At 40.0% G+C, this 21,191-nt stretch overlaps 1 protein-coding gene across 10 annotated transcripts in view; it reads right to left on the bottom strand.

The window, feature by feature from the left end:
* LOC108889485 (focal adhesion kinase 1) overlaps positions 1-21,191 on the bottom strand; it is a 59,814-nt gene that overhangs the window by 12,288 nt on the left and 26,335 nt on the right. For 4 of the 10 annotated variants that reach the window (XM_051075912.1, XM_051075909.1, XM_051075913.1 and 1 more), the window contains 11 exons: positions 20,907-20,924; positions 20,256-20,312; positions 18,333-18,353; positions 16,645-16,742; positions 16,016-16,100; positions 15,727-15,827; positions 14,273-14,388; positions 13,579-13,679; positions 13,315-13,404; positions 12,928-13,132; positions 5,973-6,084 (listed from right to left, as the gene is read on the bottom strand). In XM_051075912.1, coding sequence (XP_050931869.1) covers positions 5,973-6,084; positions 12,928-13,132; positions 13,315-13,404; positions 13,579-13,679; positions 14,273-14,388; positions 15,727-15,827; positions 16,016-16,100; positions 16,645-16,742; positions 18,333-18,353; positions 20,256-20,312; positions 20,907-20,924 — 1,004 coding nt within the window. Of the gene's footprint in view, positions 1-7; positions 4,728-5,972; positions 6,085-8,733; positions 9,076-12,927; positions 13,133-13,314; positions 13,405-13,578; positions 13,680-14,272; positions 14,389-15,726; positions 15,828-16,015; positions 16,101-16,644; positions 16,743-18,332; positions 18,354-20,255; positions 20,313-20,906; positions 20,925-21,191 lie in introns of those variants that run through there. The other 6 variants (XM_051075915.1, XM_051075910.1, XM_051075914.1 and 3 more) reach the window with 5 other exon arrangements.

The raw sequence follows: 21,191 nt of genomic DNA on the forward strand, positions 1-21,191 counted from the left end.
AGACAGAAAGAACAAAAGAAAAAAAGAAAGAGAAAAGGAGATTGAGAAATAGAAAGATAAAGAAAAACAAAAATTAAGTGTTGTCTCATCTTGTTTCCAAAACCAAAATGATACAAGTCGGGACACCTGGTCATTCAGACAATCGACACACAAACCTCCAGGAGCTGTTTGTGTGGCTGGGTTAGCTGTCAATCAAAAAAAGAGGGACCACCCACGGGGCTGCAAGTCCACCAAGCTGTTAGTTGAACTGGCATGAACTACTGTCCCTATGTTACAAACATAAACATCCATGGATTACCGGTGTAGATTATGTTAAATTCCTGCACTACTACTGATCGCTGGAAAACCTGGTTAGATATGATGCAGGTGTGTAAACAGTCTGTTATGGTTGCATGTTCACCAAAGACCCCTATTTTAAGTACATTTTTTTGTTCTAATTTGGAAACTGTCTAGACTGAATGACAGAAGTGTAAAATATTTCCAATTAGCAGAATAAAAGGGATTTATCCTACTATGAATCATTTCTAAAGCAAGATAATGTGATGCAGCTTTCCACTGAATGTTGTTGGCCAAAGGAACAGACTTTAATAGAGGGAAGTGAGTCTGATTCTGGATTATAGCCACTTGTAGGTAAAACCAGAAGTCCTTGGTGAACCCACAGCCTAATTTCTTCTGTTGGTTTCTGGTGATTTGTTGAGATGAAACTGTTAAAAACTGATGAACAGTTTCCCCTCTTGGAATGACTGGAAACACTTTTCTTGATGATTTAAACTGCTCTAACACAGAGCAGGTGTCTAGCACAATATTACTGTAACCTCTACCTTCCACAGTCTCTCATAGTAGCTTTCTCTGGACCACACCTCCGACGGCAAGACAGACACAAAAGACACATAGGGAGGGGTAGTGGGGGGGGGGGGGGGGGACAGCAAAGAAACAGACAGGAAGGAATGACAAAGAGGAAGATAAGGAAAGAAAAAAGGGGAAAAAAAAGTAGAAAGAGAAGGACAAAGAGAAGCAGACAAGACAAACTGAAGACAAGACAAAAGGGAGTGTCAAAGTTTCAGACACAGAGTCAGACCGACAGACAGAAACATACAGCAGGTTTGTGGATGTGCTCACACGGGGGGAGGACACAGGGTTCCTACTCAAGAAGAAAATTATATCTTAAAAGTTTCAATCTGGCCCAAATTCACAGCCCTGTCATAGTCAGTCCATGTGGAGGGAGGTTTCCCTGGGAATACCCAGTTTAAAAACAGAAAGAAAAACACAGGGACAGCAGACACATAGACTGGAGGTTAATCACAGAGGACACAACAGGATGAGACAGAAACAGTTTTCTTAAGAATCAATGACCAGATGAATAGGCACTGTCAATGTCATCCAGTACCAGGAGTTTCACCACCAGCTTGCCGTTTACAGGAAAAACAGGCAATAGCAGCAGTTTGCCAATGCTCACCATCTACTGGCAATGAAAATAAGCTGACACAATTTTGACACTTTGACTACTGCAGCTGTTCCTTCTGTTTGAGTTGTAGAGAATCAGCAACATGTCAAAAGTAAATATTTATTCAATTTATTTAATATAAGTTTTTTGCTTGCTACAACCTCATTGGATGAGGTGCTGTGCATGGTTATGTGTTGTTAACTAACAATTCTCAAGCCACAGCTATGTGTCATCACCTGTGGCAGTTAAACTGATTGTATGAATTAAAATTGCAGCAAATTTCAGGGCAGCCCACACCGTCATTGGGATTCTTTTTAAAATGAACCTGTTGTTACGAGACACGTACTCTCACTAGCATGTAGTCCCATGGCATAACTCCATGAAGAATTTTAGGAATGTGGAGTAGCATGGTGTAATTAAGATTTTCTTTTTACTTAATGTATCACTCTAGGGCACAATTCACTGACTACCACACAGACACGTCTATCACCATTTAGGTGCCACAATGCTGTGCAAACATACAGCAAAAGCTGACAGGGACGTTTCACTGTGACTTGTAACAGGAATGGATTTTGTCCAGTGGAGGGATTTAACTTGTGACTTGTCTTCTGGCTGTCTTACCTATTCTGTATTTTTGTGCTACAAGTATCTCTGATTGTAAAGGTGCATCCTATTTTTACATTTTATTTACGCTCTCCCAAGGCAGAGTGCTGATACAGCTCTGAGGGAAGACTAAAGAACTCTCACCTCAGAACAGATTCACCCACAAAAACCAGCTCATGTGTAGTGCTACTTGGTCAGCACCCAACAGCTAGGTCAAGGTGAAAGTGAGCTAGCTCTGTATAAACAGGATTAAGTAGAGAGAGACCTTTTAGCTAGGTCTTTATGTATTTATGGTAACTGTCTCAATCTCAAGCTTCACACATTCTTCACAAGCGTCAGTTGTATATGCAGCAGGTCAGTGTGGCAGAATTCAGTACAGACTGCAGTTCCTTAGCATTATGGTGAATTATACTATATGTTACAGTAGTTGAAAGTCATTCCTCTTGGACAGATATGAGACCTGGTGCTGGAGAGTGTAAAAGTTGCTGCATTACAGCATTAGTTCTGGACTTTGGCTTCCACCTAGTGTAAAAAAAAAATGGTTTCAACATCCTTTTTGAGCTCATTCATCATTTAAATTCCAGGGACGTGTTACAGCAGACCACAAGATTTTTTTGTCAATTCTGTGACTCTTTGCTTTTTCTGGCAAAATCCATGAAATATTGTATATAAGCTCTGAGTGTGTGTGTGTGAGGTGAGTCAGACTGTTAGCCCAGTGGAATTAGGATTTTACACAGGCATCCTGAACAGGCTAGAAATAGGGTGCAATAATCCGGGGACACATCAACACAATGCCTGACGCAGACAAACACAAACGTATGTTACTACATTCAATCACGACGCAGAACATTTTAACAGCACTTCTTTTGCATCCTAAACCATGTCACCAGGCCGAGCATAAACATGCTCACTGCACAGTCACTGGTGCTGGCATCAAAATCATGGCACTTAATTATAATCAATGACTCAATGTTTGGAATATTAAAGCAACAGATCAAATAATGTTGCAACATTTTTTTTTTACATGGAGTTTATGTCCGTTTTGTGCATTCTGCCAAAAAATTGACTGACATGTTCCTTTTTCAATGTTTTTCTTTCCTAAGTGACTGATTAAACAGCACTGTGCTTATTTTAACTTTGGCTGTCATGTGGTGAACATAGAGAAAGTCAAGGGATGTGGGCATAAACCAGTATCCTGAGTGCAGTAACGTGCCAAATTTTAAATAAGCACTAAAAGAAAATGAACCTTTTAAGGTCCTGGAAACATTATTGTCATCAATCAATCAGCTTATGGAACAAATATAAACAGACAATTTTCAGCCAGAGTTGGAGAAGCTCTGTGTCCATGTCACTAGTTCGAAGTGGGTGGGGCTCACTCGCTTGTGTTATGTGCTTGTGCTGTCAAGCCACTGTCAATCAAATTTGACTGAAAACCAAGTTATCAAGGTCTGTGAAGAAAAAAAAAAATCCACCTTAAAATACTGTCATAACATGTTTCAAGTGGAAATCTTTTTATTATAAAAGAAAAAACTCAGTTTTTGGTGTCAGTTCCTTTGAATCAAATCCTTTGAGTGAGTCACCATTTCAATGTCCCAATCAACAACAATATAGTAAATTTATCTACCTTCAATAGCCTCAATTGATCAATAATAATCAAGTTCAATATGATGTTATTTCTTGTGCAAGAAGCCCACCCCCCCAACATTTATCAGAGGCTCCACAACCAAGAATGTTGCAACGTTCTTTGATGCAGACATACAGGTTTGTTTTAGTTATTAAAAATATCTATCGTGCAGCGTAGCAGTACACCACCTGCCTTCAAGGGTCTGGACATGTTTCTTTCAGAGCAGGGGATGGGAAATGCTGTGTGGGTAGTTACAGGGAAGCTTGGTATTTGACTGTGTGGATGAGGGTTGGTGGAGGGCAGCGTGCAAGAAGTGAGAGGAGCAGGGGAAACCAGTGGGGGCCTCCGACATGACTGCACCGCAGGGTGTTGGGTCTTGGGGTCAGAGTCAGGTTGGAGTGGGGTACTGGGATTAGTTTGGCAGCCATGGTGAAAGCTGGGCAACAGCGGGATTTTAAGATTAGAATTTGACATGTGCTGGATGTTTTGGAGGGTGAGGGGACAAACATTTGACATCCTGCTGAGAGGAGAGTGAAGGTTAGAACTGGATTGGGAGAGGAGTGGAGAGAGGTGCCTAGGATGGGAGTGGGAGTTGTTTGACATTGGCTGGGATGAACAGAGCAGGTGGCCGTTAGTAGAGGGATTTATCTTGTAGGGGCAGCTGCCACTGGACATGCTGTCTGAATCTGTGTGAGGTGGAGAACAGAGGTTAGTTTGAAACTGTGGGGACAAGCTGGGACGAGCTTGGGACTCGGAATTCAACCCAGCGTGGTGTGGAGAGAAAGCGCGATTGTAGAGAGTTTTGTTTTGAGGAGGTGGTGATTGAGGCTGAGGATTGGGAGAGTAGGAAAAGTGATGGGGAAAGTGCAGAGAGGAGGAGTAGAGTGGAGGAGTGGGGAGTTGAGAGGAGGTGCAAGGAGATGAGGGATGAGGGTTTCCAAGGCAAAGGGAAAGCTGGGAGGCAAAGCGCTGGTTTTGGTGGCAATGGTGGTGAGGAGGAGGAGCGGAAAGACAATCCAGACCGAAGGTGGGCTGCAGAGAGGGACGACGGCTGGGCTGCAAACAGAAAGACAAAGGTAGAGGAGGGAAAAATGGAAATAAAAAAAAGGCACTATAGAAGATAGAGACATGTAGAAGACAGGTGAGAGAGACAGGGATGAGCTGGAGAACAGACAGAAATATGCAGGAATGTAACCAAAGCCATACAGCAGCTAAGCCTCTAAAGGGCTAAAAAAGTTTTTGAATGAGGGAACAGGCTGTTACTTCCCTGAACATTTAAATTTCCTTTTTTGTCTCTCAATCTGATTAACTCCCGTTGAACACATATGGCTTTAGTTGTAACCAAAAGAAGCAGGTAACAGATGCTAACAGCAGGGGCAGTGAGTGAGGGTGAGGCAGCCAGCAGCTGGGGCAACAAGCTGTGAGCTGTGGGATGGTACTAGTGGAGAAAGAGGGTGGGGGTGGGGTTTATGGTCTTTAAAAAAAGCGCATTTTAAGAGGTAGGGTCATATTAGTCAAAGGTAATTATTCAGAAAATCCACCTTGTTTACACATTGCAAGACAGCCAGTTAGAAACATACATCTTGTTGCAGTTTTTGATCATTTTCCACAGCATGTGCAAATGAGTTTGGTGGTGGTCAAGGGTTTAAAGATGCATATAACAAAAAGCCCCAGTATATGTCATTTGTTATAATCTATAAGACTCTAATACTAACCTCAATCTGTCCATTATAGTGTGATTATGTGAAAAATGTCAGAACAGAGGCTTTTCAGATACAAAAAAGAATGAATTTATTACACATGCAAAAGCTGGTAAAAAAAAAAAAGTGACATAAAGGTCACATGATCAGTGGTCTTCTGACCAAAACATTCATTTTATCTTTTTTTTTTTTTTTTTAACCATGATATGGGACTTTGCTACACCCACCTGACACTCCTCCTTGAAAAGCTGAGAAAACCTCGCTTGAAAACGGACTTAGGCAATAATTGAACTAAACATGTCACCAGGATCCTCCAGAATAGTTTTAATGTCTTAATATTAATGGGGTCCACTTCCAATCAGGAATGCAGCAAAGTAAGCAAAAGATATATCAGTAACTCCAAACGAAATCAGAGAGGCTGCGATCCTTCACTAAAGAGTGGATGGGACTTGCAATAATCAGGGTGTCTGACTGTAAACAGCACAAACACAGCAGATACACAGACTCTTTACTGCTGCCCTCAGACAAAACACACACACACACACACACACACACACAGATACTCACACAGAGACACAAATTCATGTGGTGTATGTCTTACCTTTGGTGGTGCTTCATCAGACCCTCCTGAGTCCCAGGACACAGTGACCTGTCTCCTCATCTCCATCCTGTTCCTCTCCTTCTGCTGGACCTTCTCCTCCTCTAATATAGTGCTGGAAACAAGGAGAGAGATGATGTAACACACAGATGGTACTGGTATGTTTGTGTGTGTCTGCTGAACTGTCACCTCTTTTAATCAAGTGCTGGGAAGAGACAAAAAGAAAGCTTAGACAGTAGATGATAAATAGACAGGGTTGTCTCTGTAACAATCTCTAGTGCAAATGCAAAAATGAAGACATGGCATTAACACTTCAGACTGTTATTACTATAAATAGTACCCACATATTTAGGTCTTCCCCAACACAACAGTTTATTTTTTACAAGCAAATTGTCTGCTCCAGTGTTTTTCTACCCCCTGCTGTAAAGACGGCACCCCATAAACACACAGACATTATTCTGGGTCAGAGTTTAATTGCCGCGTGAACTTGTGCATACAGAGAATTCTCCTCGAACACAGTTTGTACAGAGCGTCAAAACACAAACTACTACAGTACTAAGTACTAAGTACTAAGAAAAACAAATTCCATTTTGTTATGAAATATCTTATTGCTCAGTCTCTTACTAACACATCAGTCCATCCCTGAACACTCATATAACTCCCAATGATGTTCAATGTGTCAATACTCCCAGTAACAAAAACAATTCAACAGTTGTGTCAATGGTTTTGGCATCAGACGCTTGAAAAACTCTCTGTCTACTTTGTGGTAGTGCTGGGATGGTCAGCTATTATGTTGCGACATTTACTTTAATTTCAGTATTTACATATTTATATTCAAAGTTAAAGTTCCAACTTTAACCCTTCATTGTATATTCACAGTAACTACTGATATCATCTTTTCGCTGTGTCAGGCAAAACTATTACTGCAACTAAAGCAGTAAATCTTTGGTTAGTCTTGCTTAGGAAATCAACAAATTAACAAACTGAATCAATTGGAAATGAAGCAAAGTCCCACGCCCCAAACCAAGCATTTTTTAGGTCTAATGTAGCCAAAGATACCACACTGAATTCACCCACTAAAATTACTCACGCTGACCCGTTCCCTGGGAAAACTGCTGCTAAATCAAACCCAGATTCCCAGAGGAAGGAGCTGCTGCTGCTTTAGAGCCGACGGCTTCGCAAAACAGAAAACAGAAAACTGAAGGGTTCAACATTCCAACAGTCACACACTCTTTCTACTCTCCTCAACAAGGGTAAGGGCTATTTCTAGCAACATCATTACCCTCCTGTTCTGTTGTCTCCAGCCGTGTGTGTGTGTGTGTGTGTCCTTGCACCTGTCCAAGTCCATCTCCTGTCAGGTTTAGTCCTTCTTTACCGTCACAACACACATTCATGCACAACTGTACAACAGTATCAGTATTGAGGTAACATTACTCCACTAAAATAACCTGTGAAAACAGATCCAACACACTGACCACTGGCTTAAACATCAACTGCTTTGAACAGATGACCAAAAAATGTCATTACTGAAAGTATTTTTTACTTTACTCAGCCAGCAGTGATGATTTAAATACATGATGATTATATCAGTTACTACTTTTTAGGTTAGAGAAACAACAACAGTGACAACAAATAGGGCCTCTAACTGCTTGTAAGGGCTTTTTTCTCCCAGAAAGTAGTGTTTTACAATCATATCAGCATTGTAATTTTGTGTCCCTGGCCTTGCTACTTAATTTCTATTTAACAAGCCAAGCAATTGGCTTGATCCAAATGTAACCAGTCATCAGTGACTCTGCAAACCTTGCCTCATAGTTTAACAATAAATGACATCATGTATGTGTTTGGGTGATGATGATAACATCAGCACCTGGCAACATCATCAACACTGACTGTCTCCTCCCCCACCTACACCACGCCACCACCTGGAAAAACAAGGCCTTTAGGTTTATTTATTCAGGCTTGGCTGACTGCACAATCTTGGACGTTTTAGCAACGCCCTGCTTCACTCACGTAGTTCTCACCTGTTAGCTGCCCAGAATAGTGGATACTGATGAGTATTGAGCAGTTGAGGAAGATGTAAACTTCATACACAGCAGTACAAATCAAAAGGAAGTAAGGTGGCTTTAACTCAGGCTGAAACTAACAGCATCAAGCATCCATCCTGCTGAAGTGCTCCTGAGCAAGACATTAAATTCCCTCCAGCTTGGCATGTGACACCCTGTACTTCAACACTCTGTGTTACTAACCCAAAGCTGCAGAAAGGATACACTGTCCATGAAAACAAACACTTAAATTTTGAAAGATCCCCACTTAAATAATCTAACTGAGATTGCTGAACCAACATCTTTGGATTTCTCCCATCAGTGAGAAAACTGAAATCGCTTTTTACAAGGGGATCTCATTCCAACCACGAAGGACAATTCCAGAGACCAATAACTGTTTCAATGTGCCTATGGCTGATGTGAATATGTGATATTATTTTAGGACAGACATGATCAAATGAGAACCCATCCTTTAAGCAGGACATGCAAAGAGACACAGTTCCTCTTGAAGATCAGTAGAAGACTTGAAAACAATCAACTATGAATTATGTTTAAGAGGCACTCAAAATGGCTGCTCAAAAACCCACAGGTACTGTAGCATCCACTGAACGCAGCGCACTTGCACACATAAACACAGCAGGGAAATAAAGTATTCACTCTATTATAGGCTGATGCCGCAACATTTAGAAAAGCCTAATGAGACGGAAGAGACCATACTTTACCTTTTGAAAAGGCCTATCTGATAGCACCAGAGTATTTCCAGTCGAGGCACTTTGAGGAGAATATCCTAGCCACTAAAATGATGATGCGCCAGCCGCACTCAGCACTGATTCGCTACTGAAGGTCGACATGAATAACTACAAAGAATCCCAGCAACACTAAACAGATAAAACCTACTTCTGCTTGGCAGGATGACACAAATTTGCTCTGTTGCAGCTATACAAAACCCCACTAGACTTCAGGCAGTGGTACATCAGCACACATAGACTTTACTATCAGGATAATAAGATATGAGAGTTAGGAGCCTTGATCTGCTAGCTTTTACCATGGGAGAACAGAGCTACACTACTTCTGCTTGCCTTTTCCCTTCCTTCTTTCATTCTCTCTCTCTCTCTCTCTCCCCTCCTGCTGGCAGCTGCCCACTGTGTAAACACACACACACACACACACACACACACACACACACACACACACACACACACACTCATGTTGGTCTGCAGTCTAGGAAAACTGTAGTAGTAGCTGAGAGCTGCATATTTGGCAGGAGAGACCTATAATTGATATTATGATATAAAAGCCGGCCAGACCAAGAGTAAACCAAACTGTATAACCTTATATGGCATGAGTTTCTCCTATTAATAGTCAGTGACCACAGTGAACATGGTCAATATTGACTTGGTTTCCAAGACACTGGATGAGGCACATTAAGGGTTCCTCACTATTTCTTCAAGGTATCATAGCCAATTAGAGTACATGTTCTTAATTTTGTCAGCCTTGCACCCAAGTGCAGTTCACATGTACTTTTCCATCCCGAGTCTTCAGCCTATCAAAACATACAACCACAAACACACCGCACATGTGTCAAATGTGCGGACCTCCACGATGTGGACGACTGCAGCTCAGCTGGAGCCAAAATAAGGGAGTGAGATCAGGAGAACACAATGAGGAGGTGAAAGAGTTCAGGAGGAGAGGATAAAAAAAAAAAACCACACAAAAGGTAGAGTTTGCAAGAGGAGTAGGATTAGGGGCCATGAGAGGAGAGCTGACATTGAGAAAATTTGGAAGAGGAATCGTGGTGGAATTTAAGGTGTGAGTCATGCTGGTTTTAAGCAAACTCATAAAACCACAGGAGTTAAATATGTACTCTTATTTTCCTGTTTCTGTGTGTGTGCAAGAGAGAGAAAAAGAACAAGACAGAGTGAGAATGTGCATGCCGAAGGAAACAATGATGGCATTTTGCTGGGCTCCTGAAACTTGCGTTGTTCTGTGTGTATGAGTTTGTCAACAGAAAAGTATGCTTCAGCTCTCAATACTAATGATGTGAGGTAAAGTTTCATACATTACATCTAGTTTTCTCCTAGTTAATTCAGTTTTGAATAATAAGCAAATGTATTACTGCATAAAAACATATTACATGCACATGTTTACATGCGGTATTTGGTGTGTTATTAAGCTCCCAGTTAAATCAAATCTATTTGCATGTAAATGTCAGAATTTAAGGGGAAGACATCCTCAGAATAACATATTGCTGAGGTGAAGCAGTGATTCAACTTTGATCAGTGCTGTAAAAGCATCCTTGCAATCTGGCCACATTATCATTTATTTAAATTCATCTAGGGCAACCCACTCTTAAGTGAAAACGAGAAATCTGGAAGATCACTGTGATCATGTGTAAATAAAAAAAGCAAACAAACAGCACATGTGCATTATTAAGGTCCAGTAGTGAATGATCTGAGGTACAGATCCTGACTTTACCTGATGAGTAGTTCATGTAAAATGTCATGATTAAGTGTAATGAGCTGTTTCCACTGTTGAGTTTCAGTTTGTTTTCTACTTCTTTCATTATCACCACCACTCCTGTTATTATGATCTATCTCGCCATCAGAGGCGATGCTGAAACATCATTTCCAAAAAACTACAGGTCCGTTCATGTCTGAATGATTAAGAATTGTTGTGTCATGGTGGCTGGGAAAAGCTCTACTGGTGCTGCACCCCTTACTTACCCCTACTGTGTACCAAAAGGAAAATGTAAGAAAGACTTGATGGTAAAGAATTAGTGTTAACTCTTGTTCAATTCTGTATTCGAGATGCTTAAAAAATTATTTTACTCACTCAAGTTCTGCTGAGAGAAGGAGTGTCTTAGATTTAAGTCAATACTGTATCTGTACAAACAGGGATCTCGATTCTTTTACACAAAGCAAAGCAAAGGGTCCTGTCAAGCATCATCATGCATGCACATACTATATCTAAAACAGCTTTTTATTTATCTCAAATGTGCTGGGGAAATTTAAAAATTAAGAGCTGGTGATGTCACTTTGGCTATTAGCATCCTATGATTAGCATTAACTATAATCATATAATGTAACCCTACACTGGCACATAAATCATAAAACATGTCAGGTTTATGGAGTCAATCTCTTCCTTTAATTTACAAGTGAAATCATCTTTTTTCCCCTCTCCTCTCACCTGATGATAACTGACACCATGCCCTGTTGTTCATAGGTTAGTTGCCTGTCTTGTCAGCGCAACTCTCCGTCTCTTTGATAAAACTTTTCCTAAATACTTTAATGTCTAGTTCAGTTAGTAGTATGCTACAAGAGTGACGAATAGGCTGGCCCTTTCCTGTTCAAAGGAAAATAATCACAGTGACGCGTTACTCTGGGGCTTAGTCAGCAAGTTTTTAAATTACTAACAGTGTTGTCTAGCTCTGCCATATCTGATCACAACATGCCCAGGACATCGTCTCTTGATAGATAAAGTCTCTCTCGTTCCAAATCTGTCTCCAGGCAAAGCTAGTAACAAGGCAGTGATGTATCACTTAACAAGAAGGTAAGGCGTGACCAAGATGTCTCAATTAATCTATCTCTGTCATCATCACATCTCTGTTACTATGCCAACCGTAACGTCATCGGCTCAAACAGGAGGTAAAGTGGAGCCTGTTAAGTGTGGATTTAAAAAGAAATCATACTCATGAGGTAAAGGTACTAACTTTCAGGGTTTAACGTGAGGGTCTTAATTACACATCAGATGAACTGTGAAGACACTGTTGTCATTTATATTATATAATATATTTCCCCAGAGAGCTATGTCTCCTAAATTGAATTGAAGTCAACATCACCAAAAACCCTTATGGATGAAAGTAAGCACCTTAACCTCCTAGTCATTATTTCAAGTGTGCTGGAGTAGACCCAAAACACTGAAAAAGATATTACTGGCCAGCTAGTTACAAACTGCACTGTATACGACTGCTGCACAGAGGGTTTGGGCAGGATTCAAGACTTCACATATAATAACTGCTGTCATAGTCAAAAATCCACAGCATGTTTGGGATGTTAATAAAATTTGTTCAACATTACAATACTATTATCCACAGAACTGTTTTTGAGTGACATTAGTACAGTGTCTACGGCAGGTATACTTTCACCACACAGGAATTTACCCTCTCATGTCCCTTATTAAAAATGAAACATTCATGTAGTATTTAAAACTGGATTAAATCAGATCAGACAAAAAGCACCTTCCTGGTGCAACACTGACATGATCCCCTCGGTCTGACGTTAAACCAGCAGTCAGAGAAAAAGGACACAGTATGTTTCTTAATTTCATATAATTGGCATAATATCTGCAGCAGCTCTTTGCGTGCTCTACTTGTCACATTAACACAGCCAGACAGTGACACCTGCTGTTAGGGAAGTGTAAGAAAATTGTTCTGCAAAACATAATTTACTGTGGAATATTCCTTTATCTAAACTAATAATCAGAAAACAGCAAGGAAAACCATGCAGCGGGATTCAAAGTGATCAAAATCGTACATTTGCCCCTATAAAAGACAGACTGAAAGCTAAATTTCAGGGTCTAACTACTTAATGCATTTACTGAAACTGGTGTCATGTTATGCAGAAATCAGAATGCAAAGACATTAACTTTTCTATTTTCAGAATATTAGAAAATGTAATTAACCTAATGTAATGAATGTGCCCCTGGATCCCCCTTTTCTTCCACAATTCAAATCATTTGTTGGGCTACTTTCACCCAGTCTATTACAGCCAAAGCCTACAATGAAGAACAAAAACTGGCTTGTGCAAATGGACACAAGAACATCCAGAAATCTTAACCATGAAATCATAATTCATTCATAAATTCAAAAGACAAGACAGATAGGCTCACACACACTCTTAAACCACACGATTTAGTACCTGAGTTGTGTTTTGAGTTCATTGAAGCGCGGCCTCTTGCTGGGATCATAAGACCAACACTTTGTCATCAAGCTGTAGAGAGTAGGAGGGCACTGAGGGGGCATCGCCAGCCGCTCGCCGTTCTCTATCCTGCCAATGACGTCGTTATTCTTCACACCCTGGAAAGGCTTGATGCCGTACATGAGAATCTCCCACATACAGACGCCTGTGGAGAGACAGAAAAACATAGAAACTCTGTCACTATGAGACAGCCACGTATTGGCTCTTAAATACTGTAAAAAACAGGATAGTGAAAGGTAAAACAGAAGTAAAAACCTATTGCTACAGCACAAAACAAAACTGACACAGAAATGAAGAAAGGAAGAAAAAAAATTGAATTAAACTTACCAAACATCCAGACATCACTGGCTGTGGTAAATCGTCTGAAGTTGATGGATTCTGGAGCCATCCATTTAATAGGCAGTTTACCTTTAGATGCTGAAAAACAGGGATCAGGGAGACATTACATTACTACTGCATTAATCATTTCAGATCATATATGTTCTATGAATAATATTGGCTCTCTATATATATTATAACATAAGACGTTCATTGGAGATGGTGGAGTGTGCTTTAATGGGGAACCTGTGTGTATGGTGCAAATACTGTTACCTTTGTAGTAAGAACTATCTTCCATGTATCGCGACAGACCAAAGTCCCCCAGTTTTACACAGTCGACTGTAGACACTAACACGTTCCGCGCTGCAATGTCCCTAAAGATGATGAAACCAGGGTTAGAGGAGGTCATTAGACACTTTGCCATTTATTCTTTTAATCTACTTGACACTTGTCACATGAGATAATAATTTATATCTCTCATGTAACTGCTGGAAAAACAGCACAGTAAGATGTTTAGTATCTCTAATTCACCCCTCCATGTCAGTTAGCATGTTCATGAGACATGAGTATCCATGTACTAGAAGTTTGTGTCAATACTTTTTTCCTATAACAGGACATGTCTCCATTTATAAATATTCAATTTAATGCTCCTCTCAGAAGGTGGCAACACCTGACTTTTGTTATTTGCTGTAAAATAATATACTTCTACATCCAACTACCCTGTCATTACAAATGACTATTAAAAGACAATAATTATTTGGTAAACAGATCAATCCATTCTGTGAAAGATCTACATCATTACTACGGTGCTCAGGCCACGTAGCAAAACAAACATGCCCTAATATTTAATTTATAATAATATATAATAATATAATAATTATTTATTAATTGAGATTTAATGGGGTATTCATTTCATAATTTCTAAATATTCTGGTATACTGTAGTTTCAGGATGCCCTCTTGCATACCTGTGTACAAAGCGTTTGCTCTCCAGATAGGCCAATGCCGTGCTGAGCTGGTACGAGTACAGGATGAGAGTGGCCAGGTCTAGACTGTACTTCCTCACCTGGAGAAACGACCGCAACTATGGAGAACAGACAAGATAAAAAGAAAAGCACAGAGAGATTTTAGAGGGAGAGAGCAACAGCCATTAAAAACACAAAGAGACAGGGAGAGAGAAAGCAGGGAAAGCAGAAGTAGTAAAAAGAGAGAGATTTAATGATTGAGACAAAGAGAAATAGCTGGAGAAATTGAAAACAATGTGTGAAAATAACAATAGCCATTTAAACAGGTCCATAAAACAAGCTGTGCTATGAGGACCAGGAGCCACCTGAGGAGAATTTAGTGGGGACATTATCCTTGTTATCTAATTTGAGCAGTATATTACCTCCTCTCCTCTGTACTGCTGCTCACACTGGCTTCAGACAGTATTCAAACCCTTTCACTTTTTGCACAGTATACTGTGTTGCAGATTTAATTGTAAATGGAAAACAATTGCCACTTTTGCCCATCAACTCAGTCCTTTGTAGAAGCCCCTCTGGCAGCAATTAAAGATTTGAGTTTTCTTGGGTAAATCTCCACAAGCTTTGCGCAGTTTAGCCCATTCTTCCTGGCAGATCCTCTCAAGCACCATCAGATTGGATTGGAAGTGTGTTTGAACTGCCAATTCCAGGTCTCTCCACAGATGTTCTGCGGGGCTTAAGTCTGGGCTTTGGCTGGGCCACTCAAGGAAAGTCAGAGACTTGTCCTGTAGACTCTCCACTGCTTCTTGACTTTATGCCTCAGGTCCTTGTTGAGCTGAAAGGTCACGATCACCCCAGTCTCACGTCACTTCCACTCTAGAGCAGGTTTCATTCAAGGATCTCTCTGTACTTGGCTGCATTCACGCCTGGCCACAGTTTACAGTGCTACAGCAAAGGGTCTGAACACTTTTGTAAATGAGAGACTTCAGTTTTTGATTTCTAACAACTTTACTAAAAATTTCAAATTTGTCATGATGGGTTATTGAGTGTATATTAATAGGCAAACATGACAATTTTAACCATTTAAAATGGAATCTACAACACAATACAGTGTGCAATGAGTTAAGGGGTCTGAATACTTCCCGAAGCCCCTGTACATATGAAGGGTGCATCATTGTGAGTTGAGATTTGCCTCAAACTATGCTTATTAAGAAACCTAATATCATCAATCAAAGCAAACAGGAATACAGAATAAACATTATACAAATGTTTTCTGTATTTCTGTTCACTTTTTTCACCAAAATATTGTTGTCCCAATGGATCCAGAGAAAAATGGAATGGAAACCAAAAATGAGCTACTGACTATGTGCCATAGACCAAAAATCTATTTTTAACCGAGACAGACATAGAACACAGTCATGTAAAGCACACGCTTATACAAATCCTTATCAGTCTCCTACCTCCCCAAGTGTGCAGAGCTCCATTATAATCCAGACTGGATTTTCTGTGATAACTCCCATCAGCTTCACAATGTGAGGATGGTCAAACTGACGCATGGTCACTGCAGGGAAAAAAGTGGGGAGCGAAGGTCAGTTCACAGAATGACTAACTATTGTTCAAGTTTGGTTCATTCTTTTTAGTTAGCTTCAAAGCAACTTTACAGGGAGTGTGAGAGAAAACGAAGACAACCAGGGTCAATAAGATTTTTTTTTTTTGTGATGCACACACAAGACACAACAAGGAACTTACATGCTTCTTGGAGAAACTTTTCCCTGACGCTGTCTGACGTTGAGTTCTTACACGTCTTCACTGCCACAGACAGAGCTGGGTTCTCCTGCAAGAAACAGATACACCAAGTAAAACAGCACAGTCAGCATTACAACACAAACATCTATATTAAGCCTGTTCAGTGTCTGCTCTGAGCTCAATAGCATATAAGACACTAAAAAGGAAACTAATAAGATTTAAATTAACCAACAAATTAACTTCCGACTTTATTAAATTATCAGACATGTGAGTATACCATGGTTATTGAGTAGCAAGGCCATCACATCATCTTCTTCTGTTACAACTATGATGTACATGTGCAATTATTGTGACATAAGTTCAAGCATGGGTCGTTCTTTTTAGTTAGCTTCAAAGCAACTTTGCAGGGAGTGTGAGAGAAAACAAAGACAGCCAGGGTCAGTAGATATTTTGCCTTTATAAATAAGAGCATGAACCATATTTTGGTATCTACAGAACTGTTTGTCCTGAGAGTGAAGAGTATAATCCTATAACATTTGTATGGATTTCCATTTTTGCCACCTGTCAATCTCTCACAGGCTAAGGACCAGCCATATTGTTTAGACAGATAGATAAAGATAGAGATTACTAACCGGGCTGATGTAGACTCCTTGGTGAACGTCTCCAAATTGCCCTTCACCTATGCAGCGTCCCAGCTCAATACGATCCCGCTGAATCTCATAGTCCCGTGCTAGATACACGATAAACACGGACATGAATGCACGCAGATACAGACACACAAAAAAGGACAAACACACAAACCTTCAGATCAAAAACACACGTCAGTGCCCACACATACGCTTTCTTAGTCAGGCCTTCGCGTTTACCAAGCTTGTCAGAGTTCTTTGCAGTGTGCAGAATAGCCCTGTATGTATATACATATATATATATATATATATATATATAAAAATTATGAATACGTTTGTAGGGGGTTATTTGAAACAGAACAAAAAATAAGAAAAACTATCCTGAATTTCTGGATTAATAAAGTTAATCCTACTCTGACAAGCTTGGCTTTATAGCAATCAGCATAGCTCAATGTCAACAGCATGCAACAACAGCATCAGCAAACCACAGCCAGACATGCCATGTAACACAGACAAACAACAGCCATTAACACTCAATGTAAATATGAATATGAATTTCTAAGCTAATTCAAATGTAATACGGATAAAGTCAGGTTGAACATAACTGGCCTGGACTCAAAGCTCACAGGCTGGTTTACACTTGCTTGGACCAAAAGGAATTTGTTTCTGTTACTATAATCCCATCAGTTTTCATTTGTACTTTTGGAAAGTGAGGCTGGTAAAAATGTAGCGTTTCTAAATTTGGCTTTAAGAAAACAGAAATAAAGATGTCTGTGAAATGTTGGCTGTTGAGAGGCTGGTGGTTTGCTCTGCCAGAAAGGCATGGCACTGTTGACCTGACTTTGTCCATGTAATCAGCATATGAATTTAACATAACATGTCAGTTTACATTTGACAAATGGACTTCTTGGACCTCTCTTCTATGACGATCACTGTTGTAAAATGTCCAGTACATGTGCGAGTTTTAGAGACAATGATGTTAGGCAATAAGATGCCTGGGACTAAATGTGGAAATGGGCTGCAACATACAGTAACAAAAATGTACAGTAAGCCATAATTAATGCCTGTGTGCCTCTAAATATCGCCCATGTAACCTGATATTTAAAAAGTCAAACGTTAAGAGTTCAACAATGGAGTGGGACTACTCTATGTGTTAGTGGTTTGTATTTAAAATCATACAGCACACACATATGTATCTATTTTAACCCTTGGTCTCACAGCACTTCCTCCACCAGGCCAAAGTTGTAAATAGGAACATGCACTTAGTCGACTTGCTTGATTAAATGGTATTTAAAGAAAAAAGTTTTTGAACTCTTGCCATGCTGTTGTTACCCAGAGCACTAAATGGGTTTCAACACTTGCTGGTGTTATTATTGATTTTTTCAGAAAAAAGTATCTGAAAACTGTTTGTTCCACTTTTTTTTCCCTTTAACATTTAAAATACACAACAAGATCTATGTCCAACAACTGGGACTCAGTTCTGAGGTTACCACCAGTTTAGCCAAAAACTGACAGCACATCAAACATCAATTTGGGGGGGGGGGTCAAATCAACAGGGTACAGATACAGAAATAAATTCTGGTTTTTATTTTACAATTGCAAGCAAAAGTAAAGAAAAACAAAGGATCACAACAACCACCAAATTAAAGAGCCATCACAATACAACCAGACTTATGGTACGTTCCAATCTTTACCTTGATCTAGTCCATAGTATTCTGGGAAAATGGGTTAGTGATAGGAGACAGAAATAACTAGCTGTGAGTACAGAGAACCATAAAATGTTACTGCAGTCTTTATTAGTTATGTCAGTGTTACTTTAACAATTGCTGTGATTGTGGGTGTGACAGTGACGCAGCTAAGTTAGAGGTGCTGAGCGCTAGTTAAAGTGTCCCTGATCGTATAAAATGACTTGCTCTATAATGTTTAAAGCCTTTTAGTGTGTTTTGTCTGAAGATGGTTAATTTTTGTTGTCTATATACAAAGAGTAAACGAGGCAACAAACACACACACCACTGCTCACCACTAGATAGTGTAGTATTCATAAAAGGAGTGTTTTACAATGCAAAAACAACTTCAACACCAAATGTACCCATCTTATTGCTTGACAACCTGCTACTTAACAAAAACAAAACAGACATTGAAAGTGTTCATGGAAGACAAAAACAGCTAAATGTGACCTTCCCCAGCTTATGTACTGTATGTCAGTGTATTAATCTAACTAGATCATTTCTAACAAAATCAGTCATTTGCAAATCTGACAAAATCATGCAACAGACATCGTGAATAACAGTGATGATTTTTGTTTTTGGTCATTTACAGTGTGGACATTTAGCACTCTGTGTGCCGTTTGATTCACTTGTTCTCTCTGTATGAGCTTGTGTGTTCACACCTGCAAATCCACAGGGGTAAAATGAAAGCTATAATTTATGAATGGTCAAAAAGCAAAGCCATGTTGGAATTTGGTTGCATGGAACAACATGTGCTTATGATACCCAGGCAGCATTTTGAGGCAATTCAAATGGGAGTAGTTCATGTTTTTTTTTTTCACTATCCCAACAGCCCACTATGTCATTTGTCCCAGCTGCATTTCCCATCCTAGATGAAGGTGATATTGCCCATCTTCACTGCCTCCTAAATGTTGCCTATGTAGCATCACCACTTAGCATTACCCAGTGAGGCACTACTCAGCAGCAACAGCAGCACAGCAGGCCCTCATATTTACTCAGATCTCATTTTAAGGTAATAATGCAGAGGGATGTTTATCACAAACAGCAGATAGATACTCCAAGGTCAGAGAAACCTCTACACTGATGCCTAAAATTGAAATAATAGCACACTGTCAAACTGAACACTCATTATATAGCACTGATTAGTGGGAGACAGTTATTTGAAAATTGTTCACTGTTACATAAAATATTGTGGCAAGATAATGTGTCAATGCAGCAGAGGAAGCTGTGACCCTCCTTAAATCATATGACAACTCACGAAAACAAATATAGCCCGCCAACCTAATAATACACACATAATATGAGGTTCAAGTGGCTTCCCCTTTTATATTATATTGCTACATGTGACCATGGAAAATGCAGGTTCATACAAAACATCAGCCATCATGTTATCCATTCATTGAAAAAGAAACTAGAAGGAAAATAGTGATAAAATATTTTTCAAAGGTGAATCTGCATGTGTCTTAGATGTACTTAATAGGTTCATCCATTATCTGGTTTTGGAACAGAATTACTAGCCCCCTCCCTCACTAAACGATAAGACAAAGACAAATTAGATCAAAGTCAACATTTTGAAAATGGAGTCAACCTGTGATACAGCACAAGTCTCATCACTCTGATCTAAACCCAACCTAACTGCAAATGCACAGACACACACAAGAATCATACACAGCACCAGCAACACACATTCATGTCTCCTGAAGACCTTTAATCCTCGCCCTATCATCCCAGCAATCTTCAAACCTAAACACACGAAACGTATTCTCACATGCACGCGCAGTAAGCTGCACGATCTCAAACAAAAGTCTGAACACCTGTCACTCTGTTTCTCCACTTGTCACATACAGTAAGCAGCCTGCAATGTTTGTGTGCACGTGTGTGTCCACTTACTTGAAGGCATGGTGTAGGTGTCCTCCTCATCTATGATCTCAGCGTAGTCGTCCGTTTCTGCAGTGGCAAAGCAGAACTTTGACGTCATCTTCTTTGACACAATACAAACTTAAAGCTCGGTTATTAATACAAAATGATTTGTATTGCCAAGATTTACATCTGCAATCATATCCTTTGTCTCTACATCCACCACCTCCCATAGTACACATAGACAAATCAAATCATCATTAAGCTCAGTGAACACACCTCCACAGACAAAGAGTGAAAATGCCAAAAGTAACAGAAACACGCCATAATCGAGTACCTTCCCAAAAGCCTGTCACCATACCTGACTCCAAACACATGCACAACAATTAAAATGTTCATGTACTACTGGACAGTACAGTTGCACAAAAGCAATGAGACAGTACAATAGAGCAGGAGAGAGAAAGAGAGGCAGACATGAGGAAAGGGGAGGGATGGAAAGGTTCATTCTTTCCAGAGAAACAAGTTGGAGAAAAACAGGTTGAGTCATGGATAAAGCAGCAACAGTTACAGGCAGATAGACAGGGGAGATACTGTACACACATACAGCACACTAAATGTAGACACACAGCAGGAATTCCATTGTATTACTAATTTAGGAGTGTTAATAGAAAGAATGTTGTTTACCATCGCCACTAGTGTGACCTGCAGAAGCCACATGCAGCATGAGGGAGACAAGGGAGAGAAATATTAGTTGTACTGTTATAAGATAGACAATTAAAGCTAGAAGTGTTACCTTACGACTTTGGGGTAAGTTTCATTTAATTCTGTGTTAAGTGTGACTTAGTCAGAGGTCAGCAGACAGTCAGGGCACAGACAGAGTGACAGTGACTAAAGCTCTCCATGGGGACATCTGGCGAGACAAGGACTCTTCACTGCACACACAGATGAGGCTTTATAGGGCTGAAACCG

Source organism: Lates calcarifer, linkage group LG15, assembly GCF_001640805.2.
Source record: "Lates calcarifer isolate ASB-BC8 linkage group LG15, TLL_Latcal_v3, whole genome shotgun sequence".
Classification (NCBI taxonomy): Eukaryota; Metazoa; Chordata; class Actinopteri; family Centropomidae; genus Lates; species Lates calcarifer.